At 45.0% G+C, this 19,341-nt stretch overlaps 1 protein-coding gene across 5 annotated transcripts in view; it reads left to right on the top strand.

Annotated features, from left to right (window-relative positions):
- RNF216 (ring finger protein 216) overlaps positions 1 to 19,341 on the top strand; it is a 76,066-nt gene that overhangs the window by 11,139 nt on the left and 45,586 nt on the right. For all 5 annotated transcript variants that reach the window (XM_053992193.1, XM_053992191.1, XM_053992192.1 and 2 more), the window contains 12 exons: positions 3,377 to 3,505; positions 4,619 to 4,755; positions 5,744 to 6,595; positions 8,040 to 8,116; positions 11,630 to 11,732; positions 12,444 to 12,608; positions 13,543 to 13,657; positions 13,931 to 14,070; positions 14,989 to 15,039; positions 16,007 to 16,144; positions 17,326 to 17,474; positions 17,921 to 17,999. In XM_053992193.1, coding sequence (XP_053848168.1) covers positions 3,439 to 3,505; positions 4,619 to 4,755; positions 5,744 to 6,595; positions 8,040 to 8,116; positions 11,630 to 11,732; positions 12,444 to 12,608; positions 13,543 to 13,657; positions 13,931 to 14,070; positions 14,989 to 15,039; positions 16,007 to 16,144; positions 17,326 to 17,474; positions 17,921 to 17,999 — 2,073 coding nt within the window. In that variant the 5' untranslated portion in view covers positions 3,377 to 3,438. The remainder of the gene's footprint in view (positions 1 to 3,376; positions 3,506 to 4,618; positions 4,756 to 5,743; positions 6,596 to 8,039; positions 8,117 to 11,629; positions 11,733 to 12,443; positions 12,609 to 13,542; positions 13,658 to 13,930; positions 14,071 to 14,988; positions 15,040 to 16,006; positions 16,145 to 17,325; positions 17,475 to 17,920; positions 18,000 to 19,341) is intronic.

Below are 19,341 nucleotides of genomic sequence, written 5' to 3'. Positions count from 1 at the left end.
TGTTGGGGTATCTGTGCAGGGCCTGGAGTTGGACTGATGATCCTTGTGGGTCCCTTCCATCTCGGGATATTGTGTGACTGAGTTATGGAGTAATACAGAGGTGAAATTGGGTGGGACCATGTCTTCAGTGTGGCGGGTCCTCTCTGCACAGTCAGTGGGTGTCTTAGAAGTCATGATGAGAATTTTGTGTCACCTGGATACTGCTGTAGGGATTCAAGTCACAAATCCAGCTTGATGTGCTGTGGTGCAGGTGGGACCATTTTAAGAAAAGAAGAAAAATGAAAAAGTTTGGAAAGTGTTTACCTGACTGCTTTGCTATTAAAACAGTTCAAGTTTCCTGTCCTTGTCTGTATTGCAGGAAAGCTGATGGGCATGTTAGAGCCTGCTTATAGGTACCTTATTCTTTGCCTATAAATAGGCTCTGAAATCACTGAGGTAGTGTGGAATAGCTTCTTCCCATCTGTCTTCCTTGCTTTTTTATTATTGTTTATGTAGGGCAAGACCCCAGGGTGTCTTTGATCTTGTTACTTCACATTCTTGGCGGCCTGGTGCTATAAACATGAATAAACTTCTTACTCATGCCACTAGATGGAACTGGCCCATGCTTATGGATATTTGTTTAAACTTCAGCTCTGTATTGAGTATTGACAAAATGAATTGCTAGCTCTTGGTGGAAGCTTGGCTTTTACCCTCAAAGCAGGGCTTTATTAAGCTGCTTGGGGTTTTATTCAGTCTGTTTTGAAGTAGGAAGAATTGGCAGTTCTTTCCAGCCTTGGCTTTTTTTGTTGTGGCCTGGACTGTGTATTACAGCTAATGCTATTTATTATATTCCTGCTTTTAAACCATTGATTTTTTTGGTGATGTGTGCACACTTTCTTCCATGGAAGTGCAGATAGTTTTTTTTCTCCCAAATTTAATTTCAGATTATTCCCTGTACCTCTTTCTCAACTGCTGAAGGTTGAAGTGTGCAAGTTCCTCTCTACAGGAACCAGAGTGGCCCATAGAAAATATGACCTTAGTTTTGTGGCATATCCATCCTTTGTGGATCTGAACAGCTGGGGTTTAGCCAGCATTGGACAAAGCAGCATTTGGGCTATTTGAGAGATGATTTTTTTTTTTTGGTGGCTGTGCTGAGCATTTGCAGTGTAACCCTCTGTGAAGTAGCCAGCCCTGCTAATGCACCACGAGTCCCTGGAGGGGAAAAATATCCAACCACTCAGCTTTGCTTGGAGCAGATCTGAGCAGACACCTGTCCAGCCCCTGTCTGCACCACTTGATGCTGCAAGGGCTGATTTGTGGCTCTCACAAATGTCCTTGTTCCTCCCCAGCCAGTCTCAGAGTGATCCTTTGCTGTGTTTGCTTGGTGACCTTGGCCACACTGGGCCTAGCCCTGCTTTCGTTTCTCCACCTTCTAAAAGGCAAGAAGTGAATTGATTTTGTTTGCTAAAGGAGTCAGGCAGCTAAGGATGGAAAAGTGCTGTGCAGGGTTAGGTGATTGCTATGCACAAGTACCAGGGAAAATACAACTGTAATAATGTGGATGTGACCTTTCACAAAGGCCAGAGTTTGCACTTACAGTGACCCAGCTCCTGAGCTGCAGCACCTACCTGTGATGGTGGAACAGCACTTTCATGCCACTCTGGCAAATAAACATTTATTTCTCCTTATAAGGCAGAAAATGAAGAATCTAGTGGATTCCTAAAATCTTGCTTTTCAGGTGTTTTCAAAGCACCAGTATGCCCATGATAATCTTGGAGCTGCTTGCTGGAATTAGGATGTGCTACTGAGGTATCAGGGCTCAAATACAGGGGCAGTTGTATATTTGTGGTAATGCTGGTCGGAAGAGGCCTCTTGCTGTTCCCTCATCCAATTTCCCACTCAAAATTGGACCATCACCAGATCAAGGATCAGGTAAATGTGGATGTTTGTAGGCAAGCCTTGAAATACTTATGCTGGAGGTTCCCTCTGAAGAAGGTTCCCTCAGGCACTAAGCCTGTGCTGCTGGGCTTTTATAAGTGCTAAATTATACATTTTAATTTCTATTATTTTATCTTGTGCATCTGAATTAATTTCTTCATTTTACTGTCCTAGCTGCAAATCCTGTTCCCTGCAGAGGAAGTTAAGTAGAATTACTGGGGGGGAATTTATACTGCTCTTGTGTGTTAGCAAACAGGATTTTATAGCAGACCCACCATTTTCTTCCAGCTTATGCATCAGTAAATATTTAATAGTACAGATTGCTCTGTGCTGCAATGAGACGAATACTTTCCAATAAAAGGAAAAAACCTCCTTTCTCCTTTCAGTGATCAAATGGTGCTTGGAGTTCCTGTATGTGTTCAGCCTCTCTGATAGTGGGAATGGAGAGCTATAAGCTGACAGAGCATAAAATGGAAGCCTCCTGTTTAGTTTGCAGTGATTCCTCTGGCCCCTAATCCTGTTTGGGAGCCTCTGGCCAATTCATTTTGCCTCTCAGAACAGGTGGGGGTAGCAAAGCTTAGCTTCAAAAAGCCCAGTCCTGTGAGGGAACCTGATTCCTGTCATGCTCTCCTTTGGTGTGAGAGCAGATGGTGTTTCCTGGAATTTGTACCAAACCCTTGCTGTAAATCAGGGAAATCTCTTCTTTAAAATAGCAGATGGTGGTAAGGAAGTGTTCTCTGGAATGTTCCTGTGCTGTTTCACAGTGCAGGCACAAACCACACACTGACGCTGCTCTGCCTGGGCTGCAGCTCCCTTCTGACACACCAGTAATGTGAGGAGTCTGGAAGTGAGCTTGGAGCATCTCTGGTGGCTCTGAAGTTGTGCCTCAGCTTGGCAGCACTCAGGGAATTCAGGGTGGGATGGTGGTATCCCTGTTGGCTGTTCCTCTCCTGGCTGTGTGTGACTTCCCTGGCATTGAGTGTGACAGGGGTGGTTGTAGTGACACCATCTGGGGGTGTGGGATGCAGGTGGATGTGGGGATGCCCTGGGACAGCTCGGGCAAGGGCATTTTGCCCCTCTCACCAATTGATGGTGACAGAAACAGGACTGCGTGGGTTGGTGCATTGGATTTTGGTTGGAAACAAGAGAAGGTCCACATATTGGGAGGGTTTGAGTCCTGCTTGGATAGAGCTGCATCTCTCCTCCTTTTCTGTGATTGCATAGCTCCTCCAGAGAGACTTCTCAGGCCTAATTGCACTCTTCAGTTGATTGTCTTAACTGTTGGAACACAAGATAACAAACATATCTCCTTTCAGGTCCTGAGAAGGGGGCACAGAAAAATACTCATGTGGAGAGACTGCTGGGAGAGCCAGGAAAATCTCTAGCAGCTAAATCTTGAAAAAAAACCCCTTAGGATGAATCTGAGTTTGCCTGACTACCTTGTGGTTTTATCTTCCAGTTCCTCATGTGAGCCTGACTGCCATGCTGGGGCATTGACACTCTGGGGTGTAGCTGTTTAAAATGGCAGAGAGAGGTGGGAATGAAGAAGTGATTAACTTGAACAGCTTCAGCAGTCACAGAGGGAAAGGTGAGTACTGATCTGTGCCCGTTTCCAAAATACTCTTGTGAAACTCTCCTGAGCAGCAGGGTTCACAGACACTGAACTTCCAGGGAACTGCTGGAGGTCTGTTCTGTCACATCACACACTACTCTGCTACACTGACTAAGCCACCTACAGAAACACTTATGCAGGCATGCAAAATATTTGGCTCTTGTCTTTCTCATGTTGTACTGCCTCAGGGGAGATGGCTGACTTCTTGGGAACACTGTGTAGAGGTGCCAACAGATCCAAGGAGAATCCATCCTTCTGAGAACCCCATAGGAGACAGGCTGACCCTAAATTTATGCCCTCATAGGGCTGTGTGCATTGGCACCCATTCCCTCAAGGGTGGAATTCAAAATGAGGCTTTCTCTGTGTGCCTGAAAGGTGATAAATGAACACTCACGCTAAAAATAAGCCAAAACATGTCAGATTTTAGGGAAAGTATAGTTGTATGTTCTCTGTGCACTACAGAAACCCTCTATTTCTGCCTTGAATATCTCTCCTGTGTTCCAGCAGCTGTTGAGCAGCATCTATGTTCCATTGTTGACAAACCTTGAGGCACAAGGTTGTCAGTAATAGCAGGGTGTCTTCTGCACCCACGGCCACCTTATCTTGGCCCTGCATAAGGTACTCCTGCAAAGCCTCACTCTTTCAGAAGAGGCTGAATTCCACAAAGACCCTTATCTCTCTGCTAGAATGCACTGCACTTTAACAAAGAAAATGCAATGTCCCTGAGAGACTGAAAGTTCAGGATTTCTCTGCAAAAGTATTCCCTACATGCCTTGTTTGTAATAACTTCTGCAGCAGCTTGACTTGTGCTGGAGTTTAGGGTAGAGGATTCTTTGTGAGTGTCAGTGGCTGTCCCTGCAGTGCTGTTGTGATGAGCTGAAGCTATGCAGGTGTTTTGCTGGAGGCTGAGGGATGCAGGAGTGGCTGTAACAGTGCCTTGCAGAGGAATTGGTGACCTCTGAATGCTTCTCCCTGCAGTGCAAATGGGAAAATTGCTTTCTCAGCTGTTTCAGTGCTGCATGTGCCCTGTAATTCTAGTTATTTACCTTGAGCCAACAGCTAACTTCAACTTTACTTACTGTTCTGCAGACTGGATAAACCACAGAGATGAAAGTCTTATCACAATATCAGATTCCTCTGATGAAGATTTGCCTTTGTTGCTGGAAATGCCAGAAAAGCAGCAGACTGAGGAAGATGATGATGATGATATAGTCATCTTAGCAGAGGTAACTTTTCATTGTTGTAGCTGCTGTGCTGTATTCGTGGCCTGTATAGCCAAGTCTTGTGCCAATACCTGATGCATTCCTCTGAGTCCTGCCTGGTTATAGCAATCTACTTAATATGCCTGAAATAACAGTGACATGATGGCATTTTTGCTGGCATTAATTAATTAACTTAGTCATATTTCGGGCACAGGAGGGGAGAAACAGTCTGTGGAACTGCATTGTGTAGTTTAAGTTGTACTTATGAAGGTTGTAGCTCCCATAACGTTGTCTGTTTGAATCCAGCAATATGGAGTGCTTTGCAAGAGGACTTGATCTTCCATAAAATGTTTTCAAACCATGCCTTGTTTGATTTACATATGTACTCTGTATGCTTTGTATTTCTCTATGCTATTTGCATTCATGTTGGGCTGTTGCAGGCACTGATATTATTGCAACACTTCTTACCTAACTTATATTAAGAATATATTCCATTTTCCTGTGAAATTAACCAGAAGCACTGAGAAAATGGGTTGCAAAACTGACCTTTCTGCTTCTTAGTTGAAAAACAGCAGCAGAGAACATTGAGGCTCTGTTGGCATACAGCAGTCTGTCTGCCAGAGGCAAGAACAAGGCCAAGAGATTAATATTTGGAGCTTTGGTTCCTGCCTGTTTAAATAAATTGGTGATAACACAAATATGTCATCAGTTAGTTTTTCCTTCCCAGACTATTTTACTGGAAGGGAAGTGGATACTGAGGTGAGCTTAGGAAATTATTCCACTTTGAAAGTCCTGTGCATCCCCAGTTCTGCCAAAGGTTCTCATAGCACCTGGGGACAGGCTGATGACACAGATGTGTGGGTTGCAGTTCTGTGCTTTATTAAGCATCTTGCTGATCAGACTGCTTATCAGCTTCCCCATCAGACATTTTCTTAGATGCAGAAGTATCTGGAGCAAGGATTCTGACATGCAGACAAGAACTCCTACTTTCTCTTGTTGGTGTCCTTTTCAGACCCCAAAGCATCAGCAGCCTCTGCGTCCCAATGTCATCAGACCTGCTGCTCCATGGCAGGGTGCAGACACTGTGGGAGAAGGAGGATCCAAAAGTGCTGTGGAGCCTTTGAGCACAGACCTGCAGGATTCAGCTCTGCCCTGTGAGGGAGGTGGGAACAAACTCATGGTGGACAGCAATGCTGGACCAAGCAGGGATGAGAGTGTGGATGTTGCCTTGCAGCAGCCAGGACCATCTGAGCTGAATGGCCCCAGATCTGAACTTACAGGTAACCAGGAGCCTGGCCCAAGTTTGCTGCCACTGACCAAGATGAGTCCACAGCCTGCTGATAAGACAGAAATCATTAGTCTGGAGAATACAGACCTTCCACCTCAACAGGAGGAAAGGATGGAAGCTCGAGAATGGCGAGGAGAGAACTCGGAGCCGGAGCAGAAACTTGTAGGAATAGCTGCTAAAACTACCACGGAGCGGGAGGAGATCCAGGAGAAGGGCCAGCAGGAGCCCCGGCACTTCCCACGGCCGGAAGATGAGCCACGGGCTGTAGCGAATGGTCGTGCTCCTCAGCAAGGGCAGCCAGAGGCAAACCCGGCGTCTCTGAGGGCGTATGGAGGGAAGGCTCCAGGGCCAGCCTTCCCCCGGCCGGAGCCGCAGCAGGACGGCATTCCAGGCCCTGCCTCCCCGCAGCCGGCACACCCCCCCGAGGAATCGGGTCAGCAGGCACGGAGAGACAACGAGCGGCCCGGGCCCGCCTTCCCCCCTCAGGGCTCGCAGCAACCTGGCTCGGGGGATGTGCCAGAGCAGGGAGCTGCTGGGCAGGAGCAGGACCTCACTGCGCTGCTCATCAGAGAGACAGTAAGTATTCCCAGGGCTCCTCTGCCTCCTGTGTGCCTGATGTTTTCAGACATGTTTTTCAAGGTGTGTAGAGTCTCACATGCTCAGAGCACACAGCTGCAAATCCTCTTTGCTTTGGTTGAGATTCAGCCATGCACCAGGTGAGGAGCATGGGATGAGCTGTCTTGGAAAACTTTCATTTAAGGTGAAATAATGTGTGTCTGTTCTCTGAAAGTCCCTCTTGGATCTGGTCTGGTTTTATCTGGTCGTTTCCTAACCCAAAACTGTAGAGCTTGTTTAGGATTGGATATAAAGCTAAATGAGCAAACCTGGGACACTAAACAGTGGCAGAGGGATACAGGGTGGAGTAGAGAAGTTTTAGAGACACGTGGCTGAGAGCCAGGACTGCTTTCAGCTGCCTCTCCTACAGGAATGTGGTCCATGCCCATGTTAATGTCACCATGGTGGCCAAGGGTAAGGGTTGCCCTTGCAGTGTGGATTTCCAAGGAGTAACTGGATAAGCACCACGAGGAATTGTGTACGTAAACTCCACATGCTCCGTGTGTGAAGCTTAGCATGAGGGACACTGGCTATGACAACAGCCACCAAGAAGGCCACTCCTTATCCTTTGGTATATTCAGCAGCTTGGGCAGCATGGTATCTATGTGATAAATGAAGCAAAAAAAAAATGTGGTGATTCATGTGTGTGGTGTTTGCACACCCCTCCCCTTGATTGCTAGGAGGGCTTGTTGAATATTTTTTCTTGCAAACAGGCATGTTCTTATGTGTCTGTATCTTCCACCACCACCCCATCCCCTCCAAGTCTTCCCTCCACTTGCCATATCTAATTCTACTTGGGAAAACTGGAGTTGAAGAAATTTTTTTTTACGTAGCAGTCTAACAAATTCAGTTCTTTCCAAGTAAGACCTCATTGATCAGTGTCTTTGAGATGGGTAAGAGGCTATTCTTGCAGTCCAGTTTTGTAAAGCAAAGTACCACATGGTAGCAGTACCTGTACAGAAACCCCAGAGAGAGCAGCAGACACTGGGAGAGCCTTCACAGAAATGCCACCAAAGGTTTGTTGTCTGTTTGCCCTCATGGCTGGTGTGTCTGGGTTCATTGGGTGGGTGTACGTGGTGTTGGTTTATTTCCTTTTGCTTTGGAATGTTGTATTTCAGCACATATTCTGGAACTCCTTGCTGGTCATGCTGAAGGTAAATATTCCCTTTCCTTGTGTTGTAGTTCATTCCTACAGAGCCTGAATCTCTCGTTAGTGCAGGTGCTCTTGGCTTTTTACATCCCTGCCCTCACTCTTCCTTTGAGAAAGAGCTGTTAGCAGTCATCCTGTGGAGCAAGGCTGGATGGCTGTAAATGATCTCTTGACCATTTTGCCCCAAGTCTCAGGATTGTGTCTGTTACACAGCTTCTCTAATACCTACATAACTTTTAGCTTTTCCTATTGTAGGAAGCAAGATTCCCAGATGTGAAGAAGGAATATATTGAAGAATTAATCATCATCAAGAACTGCTATGACTTAAATGTGTAAGTATAGAGGCAAGAACCACAGTGTGTCATACAACTGCAGCACTTCCCCATGGCCCCCACCTGCCAGGGATCCTGCTTTAGAGCACATCCAGGCTGGGCCTTCAGCACTGCCTTGATAGTGCCACAGAGCACAGATTCTTCTTTTGTTCTTCTGATTGAGCTGGTTTTAAGTCCTTTCTAGTTCTGCTGTGCTGTAGCTTCTCTGCTTTAAGATAATTCACTTATTTAAAGATAGTACATATAATTTTCTCTTACCAATTACTAGGGCTCTTAAAAAGAGTGAGTGTCAGGATTAAGGTGTTAAGATGACTGCTATAAAACATAGTATGGAGATGGGTTGGTGAGTTCTGAGTTAGAGGAAATAATTCCCTCCTTCATTTCACTGTTTTTTGGACTTTCAGGTAAAGCTGACACTGGCTTGGAGTCCATTATTTAGCGTCATGATGTTGGCTTTTATCCCATTTACTTGCTCAAGTAGCAGTGGTGCTGTTTGAATTCTCTCACATCGCTTTTTGGGGATAGAATGGAGCAAACACATTTAAGGGCTGGTAGGATTGATTCTAGAGGTCTGATGAGGGACTGATTTTGGTCAAACTGAGCAGAAACATGAACAAGAAAATGAAATAAAAGGAGAGGCAAACTAATGTGAGGACTTGCTTTCCAAATTGCACTAACAGCTCAGAAATACCTTAATGTTCATTATGCTGGAGATTTCTGGGAGTCATGGTAGAGTCAGAAGTTTTTTTAAAAAAGTGATTAACCTTACAGCTGAGTTGCATCATCTCCCTGCTCCTCTGGGCAGAGCTGAGGAGCAGAGGATTGCGTGTGCTGGCACCAGCAGCACCGAGGGGAGATGGTTTGAAGTAAATCACTTGTGACTGGTGTCTGATGCTTGGTGGCCTCTCTTTCTCCCTCTGCAACTGTCTCTGTTATCTCCAGCATGTCCAAACTGGCTACTGTGTGATCCAAGAATGAGGAATAGGTGTTGGTTGCCAGAGTATTCATTTGTATAAATCCAATGCCCTTTCCAGCTAACTAGGGCACTAATTAAGCAGCATTTAAGTGCGTGAGGCTTAGAATTAGTCATTGGGCCATAAGTAAGTTAACTGGTGAGGAACTAAGGATGATCCCATCCACTGGGCACAGATTTCCTATTCTGCTGCTTTGCCTGTGCTGTGAAGTTGTGCCTCCCAAGTAGGGCTTCTTGGTTAGAAAGTCAACAGACTAGAACTTCTTTCTGGTCTTTCAGAAGTGCTTTCCCTGCGGTGGTGGAGCAGCTTTGGGGTGCCCACTGGACTGGGTGCACCTCAGGGTGGATGGTTGTGGTGGGAATGTAGAAGACAAGCAGAGCCATTCCTTGGGCCAATTGGGCTGTTGAAGGTGTGCACCTGGCTGCAGGACCCACCCAGACTGTGTGAAAAAACTCGGGTTTGTGTCCTGGGGGGATTTAGCGAAGCCTGATGGAATTAAATCCCACTAGCGGCTTCTGTCGGTCTTAATGTGTTCCTTCCCTTTTTGCTCCCGAAATCTCTTCTCTCCCATTGTGTGCCACAGACCCAGTGAGATGAAAAGGTGCTTCCAGGCTTCCCTGTAGGCCAGCTACAGTGTCTGCTCAGCGGTGCGTTACCCACTTACTGGATGATAAAGATTTCTTCTCCATATTTTTATTCCTTTAACCAAACCATCTTTTGAGTTGTCACTGCAGCTTTTGTGTGAGAACAAATGGGTCAAAGCACTGGTCAGCCTCGCTGGCAGGGTCTTTTTGATCTCCATAGTGTGTCAAGCTGAATCAGGCTTGAAATATAATAACTAAGGGTGAGTGGTTTTGGGCAGGGGTGAGGCTTTTAGCCAGCTCTGTGTCCTGTGGTGCAGATATTAATGAACAGTGCCGTGAGTGTGGGTGTGCTGTGCAGCAGGACCCACTTAACTAATTGTCACACACTGGAGGTCAACGTCCCCCAAAATCCTCAGCGTTGAAATGGCAACATGCAGGAGAGTTCAAATATACCCTGGCCGTGCCCCAGCTGAAACCCTTTCCTTAGAGCCATGATCTGAGCTCCTTGAAGTTTCTGTTTTGTTGGATTAAAACGGTTATCTTTTACCAAAGGGATGGCAGGAGGTGGGAGCTGGAAGCTATTAAATGCTCAGTGCCAAGATATATTTGTTGTTTTCCCCCCCGAAATGATCTTCTTAAAACTTTCAGCTGATGTGAAAGATAAGATGTGGGAGCCCCTCTTAGCAGGGTATCATCTATTCAGCTTTTGTGTGCAGGAGCATTCACACTCAGTCAAAAGCTTCTGGCTCAATATGTCAATACCTGATTAAACAAAAAGAAGTGCCCCTGCTTTGAATGTGAAAGCAGAGCTAAAGTAATCTTGCCTTGATAGTGGGTTAATGCTTCAAGCCAGTTCAGATTTCTTAATTAGGGACTGATTTCTGACATCAGGAATTTAAATTAGCTGCAGTTTTGTCTTTACTGCAGCCTAGCACCTTCTCATTCCAATAGTTCTACAAATGTTAATTGCTTGTCCTGGCTCTTTTCAGAAGGATCTTATTCTGCAGCTGGGGAAACTGAGGAAAGGCTTGTATTACTTGCCCCAGCCAGCACAGCTGCTTGGTGAGGGTTGAGAAAAAGCTGTGGGAACCTGATTTAGATGCCCTTTCAGAAGGGTTTCTGGAGTATTTGTGGTTCTCCACCAAAGAGGCATTTGAAAACCCCTTGCTGAGTCTTTCCTAAGCTAAAACACTCAGTTAAACTACACTTACCTGACAGTTATGACTGTTTGTGGTAGAACCTCAGATATGGTGCATTTACAGGCTATTATGCAAATTTTCAGCAATTTTAGTGGTTATTTTCTAGGTGCTGTTCTAACCAGACCAGTTTCTAGTGGAATTTGGTAATGCTGGTGTGATTGCAAGCTTTGTTACAATGAAACTTGTATTCAGAGTTTGTATTCCATGGAGACACACATCTTAAACATGCTTTTGTCTCTGCTTTAATCATGGAATCACAGAATAGTTTGGGTTGGAAAGACCATTAAAGATCACCTAGGTCCATCCCCTCTTCCCTGGTCAGGGACATCTTCCACTAAACCAGGTTGCTCTGGCTGCTTTAATGTGAAGGTAGACTGAGAATGGAGGCTTTGATTCAAGTTTGAATCTGTAATAGTTTGTTGAGGAAGACATGACCCTTTTATGGGTTTTGTAGGGATTTTTGTGGTGCTTTTTTTTTCCACAGATGATTGTAGCTCATCCATGCAAGTTTCATGTATGTAAACTTAATTATTGAAAGACAAACCTATTTGCTTTTCCTTCTGCAGCCACAGAGCTGATTATTTTTCATTTAATTCTCAGTAATTTACTTGCATTTTGCTCTAGTCCAGGACCACCCTTGATCCTTACAGGGCAGGCTTTGATTGTGACCTCGTAATTATCTGATACTAAAAATTGGACAAATGAGACATGAACCTGAGCTCCCCAACCCTGAAGTAACTATATTTATCTTTTCAGACTTTGTAACTTTCTTCTGGAAAATCCAGATTACCCAAAGAAGGAAGGCAGAGTGGTTTTAAACCCCAGCAGCAGCCTGCTTGCCAGCCAAGATGAGACAAAGGCAAGTGAGAGTATCCTCCTCTCCTGCTGCCTCTGGGCAGTCTGTTGAGCCTGAGTGGACCTTGGGATGTCTGCTTTGATTAGTGTGTGTTTGCAGAGTGCTTGACTGAGCCTGGCTTTCACAGGAGGCCTCTGGGTATGTGTAAGGCAGCGTTAAATAGCAATAATTAGTTGCTTGCAAGATGACTTCCAAGCCTTTCCTGTTTGGCTGTGCCAGAGCTGCACAGTGTCTGCTCCTTTGCCTCCAGCAAGCCCCTCTGCCCTGCCTGCCTGTCACAGCCCCATCTCAAGTGTTCATTTTGATAACTGAGACAAGAATTCCACGATCATTCTGTCACATGAAGTAGCCTTGGCCCTTGGGTCTCTCTTGTGAGGCCTTTAGGCATTGCCCTGCAGCCTCCTAACTGCAAATCTCCCTGCAGGTGCTTGATTTTGTGTTTTAAAACATCCATTTAACAAAAAATTCTCTCTGAGCTGCTTTGAGGATGTTGTGTGGCCTGAGAGAGATGTTGAATACCTCTTTCTACTCTTGACCTTGTGCAGGTCACCTGCAGAGGTGCCTGGGCCACTGTGCTAAGGTGCTCAGAGTTGGGTGCCACATACTCTGAATTTTGGATGGTTTTGCAGAATGTCCTGATCACTGAGAGAGCCATTTGTGGCATTCCTGTGTGTATTTACAGCAGCCTTTTAATCTTTTTCATTTTCTCCTTAGGTGCCTAAAGTGGACTACTTTGACTTTTCCAAACTCGCCCCCCTTGACCAGCGGTGCTTTATTCAGGCAGCTGATCTCCTCATGGCAGACTTCAAAATGCTGAGCAGCCAGGACATCAAGTGGGCACTGCATGAGCTCAAGGGGCACTATGCAATCACACGAAAGGTGCTCCAGTTCAAGTCTGTTTTCTTTCCTGGGCTTATCTCCCATGTCTGCAGAGAGCACTGTGATGACTTTGGCCTTACTGTACCATCTGCTGCTGTGTGGTTATGGGTTTTATAATAATCTTCCTTTCCTTTTAAGAAGTTTTAATCCATTTAGTAGAGATTTTCAAAATTTATTGGCCAGACAGAATGCTGCAGGAAGTTTTTACTTTCCCTAATAGGAGAGCTGGGGAAACATGAGCTGGCTCCTGGTGGGTGATGCATTAAACTGAGAAGTGTTCCTGTATGTCACCACTGAAGTGCAGTATAATTGCCCATAAACCCCTGACATTTAGTTAAATCTTAAAATATTTAGCTGCTGCTGCTGGTTAACTGGCTGCATGGAATTAAGAAGTAGCCAGTCCTGCTTTGTCTTATTATGACTTGTGCCATGAGTCCTGTATTCCTTATAAAAGAACTTCACTGTCATGGAGATGCAAAGACACTTGTTTGAAGTATCAGCAAACTGAATGTCATTGTGGGTTCAAGTCTTTGACTTAGATCTGCTCCTCTGATATGCCCTTGCTTGAGCTTGTTTCTCTACTGTTCCAGGACTTAACTAAAACAAAAGTTGTTGTCTGTTCTCTTGATTGATTGAGCACTGAATATTTGAACCTCACCTTTTTAAACAAAAAGCCAAACCCAGCAACAAAAAAAGAAGCCAAACCAGCTCTGTTTAATACAGCTGGTGCCCACTTTGATATTAACAGCTGAGCTGTTAGGAAATATCATTCACCTGCTTTGTTTTTATGGAATAATTACTCTGAGTACAGAAAGCAACAAGGTGAGCAGAGGAAAGATATGTATTTGCCTCTCTTTGGAGTGTGCTTCAGCTTGAATTAAGTTCTCCTGCTTTCTTCCAGGCACAGGATTTAAGCCTGTATGTTGTTTTCTAGGCCTTTTCAGATGCTATCAAAAAGTGGCAGGAGCTGTCTCCCGAAACCAGCGGGAAACGAAAAAGGAGGAAAGAAATGAATCAATATTCCTACATAGACTTCAAATTTGAGCAAGGTAAATGCCAGGCTGTGTGTATTGTGCTCTCTGCATCATTACTGTAGGCAGAACTGGTGTGCAGCTGAAAGCAGTTCTTGAAAGGGGATGTGGTCCCAAAAGAGCTGAGTTTCTGCCACTGGTATCTGTTTTGGAGATGCTCCTCATTACCTCTTCTTGGTAAAGTGCTGTGTGAGCTGCTGAAAGTCTGCAGCTGGTGGTGTATGCAGGAGGGATTTAAGCTTTGTTCTGCCTGCTCCATCCTTTTTTATTGAGCCTTTAACTCTGCTTCAGGGGATGTGAAAATTGAGAAGCGCATGTTCTTCCTGGAGAACAAGAGACGGCACTGGAGGACCTATGACAAGCTCTCCCTTCTCCCACCGGTGCTACTGGAGCAGGAATTCTATGAGCAGAAAGTGAAAGAGATGGCAGAGGTGAGTGATAGGAGCTGCTTTGATCATGTGCAAGTCTTCAACAGCTGTTGAAGTTTTGGCCCTAAACATGGAAAATCTGTCTCTTACAGAAATTCAAACACTGAACCAACTATTGAATAACTATGTTTTCCCCTTCCCTACCTGTTACACATATGTCTCTTCCCAAGTAACTCAATTTTAAAGGAAAGAAACCAAGCACAGAATTTCATATTTACGTAAATATGCAGCTGCTGCTTGTGCAAACACCATTCTGGAGGGGGTTTTGCTATGAAGTGGTGAAAACTGTACTAATTAGCTCTTTCCTCTAATTGTTAGCAGGCTTCTCTGCTGCTTTAGGGTTTGTAAGTGCAGCTCAGTGTTGGTGGTGAGTAATGGCCAGGCCCAAGGCAGTGTGTCCACTCACTCTGCCCTCCTCAGGCTGGCAGTCCTGTGGCTCCAGAAGGGTTTGTCCTGTGCTGAGAACTGGGTGTTTTGAAGCAGAACCTGCAACACCCACTGCTGTGTTGTCTTCCTCTCCTAGGCTGAGGAAAGACTGAACTCATAGCTCTGCACCCACAGTCCTTTCTGTAATAGCTCCTTAAAGATCCTTGTCTCTTAGGCAGATGGATAAGGTCTCCTTTGAAGCAAAAAGCTCATGTTCTCTGGAGGGGCCCATTGGGTGAGATCATCTCTGCCCATGGAAACCTGAACCCCACAATACAGAATTTGGTTCTTTGTTCTTGCTCCCTTTGCTTCTCCCATCTGTTTTAGCTGAATCATAAATAGCTTAATGGATTGGAGGGATGGGCTGAGTGATGTTACAAGCAGACAGCAAGCCTTTTATGGTGGTTTGTGAGTCCTGAGATAATGTAAATGAGTGGAGAGTTTGGAAAATTGCTTTATCCATTCTGTAAATACAGATGCACATGTTTCTTGCAGCATGCAGACTTCCTCCTGGCTCTGCAGATGAATGAGGAGCAGTATCAGAAGGTCAGTATCTATAATGTTATAAATTGAGTTCAGTTTGTGCACAGGCACTCTTTTGCACTTCCTCCTTCACAAATTCTTTTAGCTCTGGAATGGAGCTTTTCTGAAGCTGCATTTCACTGTGCTGCTTTTGCTGAGCTGACAAAACCTGTGTAATGTTTGTTGGCTGACTTTTAGGAAAGGTAGACAGGAGCTGAGGCCAGCAAGACAGTATTGATGTATGTAATGATCTGTAGTAATTCAGCTTGTATCTTCACTGCTCAGAACAAACATTGCAACAGAGTAGCATCAGGTTTGCTCTCCTTCTTGCCATTATGGCTGTTTAAAACAGATATACTGTTGTTGGAGCTTGGCCAGTGGGAAGACTTTCCTTGTTTGCAGAAAGAATTCTCTAAAAACCTGACAATCAGCTCTTCTGCTTCAGAGAAAATGTAGAGAACAGTTCAGCAGCTGTGCATTACATTTTGGTTTCAATGCTCATTTCCTTTTCAGACTTTGGAAAAGTGGGCTATACTTACTTTTTATCAGTGGCAAACTTCTCCACCCCCACAGTTAAGAGGCCAAGACAGGGTCTGCCCAGGCAGATGGCAAGTGTTCCTTTAGAGGGTAATAGATCTGAATCTTGGTTTTCCCATGAGAGTGGTGTGTACACTCAAGCTGCTTCCCTGTGACTGCAGCTTCCCAAACCCAAGATGCTGCTCTGCCTGTGAGCTAAGAATTATTAATCACTGCATGTTCTGTAGTTTTTTGGAACCTGTCAAGCAGGACATGTAGACACTAAGTGACTTAAACTCAGTGAGTTTCTGATTGCACTTAGGGAATTTAGACCACCAAATAGGATATCTAATGGAATGGTGTATATCTGTAGCTGATTTTTAGGATTAATGCTGGCAGTGTTTTCTGGCTTGCAGTTGTGTGTGTGTTGCTATAGCTGTTGATGTTTTGATGCTGATTCCTCTGGTGGCTGCAGGACGGGCAGATGATCGAGTGCCGCTGCTGCTACGGGGAGTTTGCCTTCGAGGAGTTGACTCAGTGTGCAGATGGTCACTTGTTCTGCAAGGAGTGCCTAATTAAATATGCTCAGGAGGCAGTTTTTGGCTCTGGGAAGGTAAGGATTTCACAACTGGACAAGGGGGAAATGGGTAATTGCTGTTGGGAGGTAACATTGCTGTTTGTGTAGTGTTGTTACTTAAAACAGATGTAACCGCACTTCCCAGGAAATGTTTGAATGGAATGGTGTCCTGAAATCCAAGTCAGTCTTGCCATCAAGTGAAGCCAACTACTTCACAATGTAATCTTTGAACGGGATTTCAGGGTTACTAACCTCCATTTTTTTTTTCTCTATGCTTAGCAGTTTGATTGTTATGAAAACTTTATACAGTGCTCGTAGTAAAACAATAACTTGTTTGGCTTTTATTTTCTACTAAATAAACCAGTTGTATCTGCACAGAGAACACTTATCTCTGACTTGGCCTGTTTCCTTCTACCTAAGGGTGTTTGTCCTTCATAATATCACTGTAATCCCAATTTAATTGGGGGGTTGGTTCCTCTATGGTACTACTAACCTCCTTAGTCTCTGATTTAGCTAGCAATTATCCTGGTACTTAGCTGAGCTATAAACAAGTCATTAACCTGCTCTGAAGTGTGTCTGCTCCTTTGCCTCAGGATATGATGCTCAAACTGTGGGATGCTGTTGTACTCTGGGATCCATTTCATGTAAATGTATAAACTGGCAGCTATATTTTATATGACTATTGAAAAGAATGTAATGTGTGAGTGCTGGTTCTCAGCAGAGACTGAACAATAATAACGGGCTGATATATGGTCACAGTGGACTTGGAGTGAATTGTGATCCTAGCTGGCAACAGCATCTTCCTGCCTAGTGCTTGTTTGAGGCCTGATTTGTTTAATTAGGCTTGATCTTTCCATAGCAAACCATTCTCTGGCAGTCATCTTAGGTAGATTTAGATGAGATATTGGGGGGAAAAAATTATGGGGCACTGGTACATATTATCCAGAGAAGTTGCAGCTGCTCCATCCCTGGAAGTGTTGAAGGCCAAGCTGGACGGGACTTGGAGCAAGCTGGGATAGTGGAAGCTGTCCCTGCCCATGACAGAGATTTAGAACTGGATGATTTTTAAAGTCCCAAAACCCAAGTAATTCTGAGATCTGCTGACTTTAGCTCTTACTCTGAGCAAGGCTCTGCACTGATTTGCTTGGAAATGTTCTGGATCCTGAGTTGCTTTTTGCTAGTGTCATACTGAACCTGAGCCCTCTTTCCAACCCCAGTCAGAGCTCAGCTGCATGGAAGGCAGTTGCACGTGTTCCTTCCCCACCAGTGAGCTGGAGAAAGTGCTTCCAGAGAACATCCTCTGCAAATACTACGAGCGGAAGGCCGAGGAGGAGGTGGCTGCTGCCTGTGCAGATGAGCTCGTCAGGTGAGTGTCCCACAGAGAATGCTGCACTTACTGCTGTGGAAAATTGTTCCCTGGAACCTTATGTTTCTGCTGACTCTGAGATAGGTAGCTTTTAAAGAGCTGGATTATAAATTCAGTCTTCTGCCTTCCCAGGTCTGTTTTTATTCTGCCTTTGACTAGGAGCAGATTAAAATTCAATAGACTTGTCTCCCCCAAGACTTGCTTGCCAGCTCTGTGCTGATCCACTAAATTACATGGTCAAAAGCAGTGCTGAGCATATAATATTTTGATTGCAAACGGGGAAGTGATTGAAGAAATATGAGCAAAAAGGCAATAGTCAGCACATCCTGGCAACAGGCATTGGGTTGGCAGCCTTAGCAACTTCCATGCAGCTATTTGACTAAATCAGCTTTCAGCAAAGCTATGTTTGGCACTCTGCATTAATGGCATCTTGTTCTGGGCTACAGGTGTCCCTTCTGTAACTTCCCAGCTCTACTGGACAGCGATGTGAAGCGGTTCAGCTGTCCCAATCCCCGCTGCAGAAAGGTAATTGGGGCTTACTTCACGTTTGGTCTCTTCTGGAATGTTGGGCAGGAGAGCTGGGAGGAAAACTCACCCTTCCTAGTAGCAGTATCTCATGTGGCTGCGTAGGGCAACAGGCAAAGTGTTTGCTGGATCCTACTGATCTTCTATAAAATTAGGTGCCTGGACAGGTGAATTTCAGGGCACTGTTGATAAAAGAGAGGAGGAGTTCTGTCTTTTCTTGGACGATGTTGGCTACAAATGCCTAATAGACAATTAAATTCTGTTGTCTGGAGAAGTTGAAGTTGCCAGCACTGAACTCTGGTGTGAAAATCGAACTTACTTCGGGGGAGAAAGTTATTTGTGAAATAGGCAATTCCATTTTAGATTCTGATCTCCAGATAGGTTTTGTTATCATCTACCCTTTACAATGGGGAAGGGAATGTCCCAGTGTTAGGGCAAGGAGGTTTGCTAGGCACTAGGTGGCAATGTTGATTCACGTTTAAATCTCAATTTTTTCTAACTGTTTTTGCAAAAGCCAAGCTGTTTTCAAAATGTACATGTGTCAGCACTAAAAAACAGAATTTGGCCTTGAAAAACATGAGTCTTTCAATGGGCAAAGCGAATTGAAGCTGCTTTTTTCCTAAAATGTGTAATGCAGCAGAGGAACCTTTGTAAGAGGCTTTAGGGCTGAAGTGTTCCTTTCTTACTGCTTTGCTGTTTCATTTCCTTCCTAGTGTATACTGCCTGTTCCCCCCCTCCCTGGGATTACAGCATTCCAGTGGGCTGGATTTCTGGTTTCCTGGACAGCTTGTGTTGATTCATTAGCTGAAAATCTGCTGAGTAGCTTTGTGCTCTTCTTAGAAGTCTTTAACGACTTTAGGATTTGAAGTCGAGGGTGAGGAATTTGGATAGCAGGATGTGGTGTCTCAGCATCAGCTGCAGTGGTTCTTCATATTCCTGCTATCTCCTCTCTCTCCAGAATGAAGAATTTCAGTTAATGCTCTTGCTTGCAGGAAATGGTTGCCCTAAGGGAGGAAAGGGCTAATCTAGGGAACTCCACAGAGCTTGGAGAGGATGCATTGGCTTTCCTAGCAGTACCTCTGGCAGACTTGGTGGTGATGACTGATCCTGGAAGGAGTCCCTCTCTGGCTGGAAGGACTGCACTCACACAGCTGAACCTAAAGCAAGGGGAAGGTCAAAATGTGTCTCTTCCAAAATCTCTGAGCTCTTTGAGGGTGGGGAGAGGAAGACCAGATGGTGAACCTGTTGTATCCCTGTGCTCCATCACCTGGATCCTTTGTCTGGCTTTGGGAGTTTGTGTTTATACCCTCGGGGTCTCCATTAAATCTTGCAGGGAGGTTCA

The sequence above is a fragment of the Vidua macroura genome, chromosome 16 (genome assembly GCF_024509145.1).
Source record: "Vidua macroura isolate BioBank_ID:100142 chromosome 16, ASM2450914v1, whole genome shotgun sequence".
In the NCBI taxonomy this organism is placed as follows: Eukaryota; Metazoa; Chordata; class Aves; order Passeriformes; family Viduidae; genus Vidua; species Vidua macroura.
The sequence above is the reverse complement of the archived record's forward strand: the minus strand, read 5'-3'. Positions and strand labels throughout refer to the sequence as shown.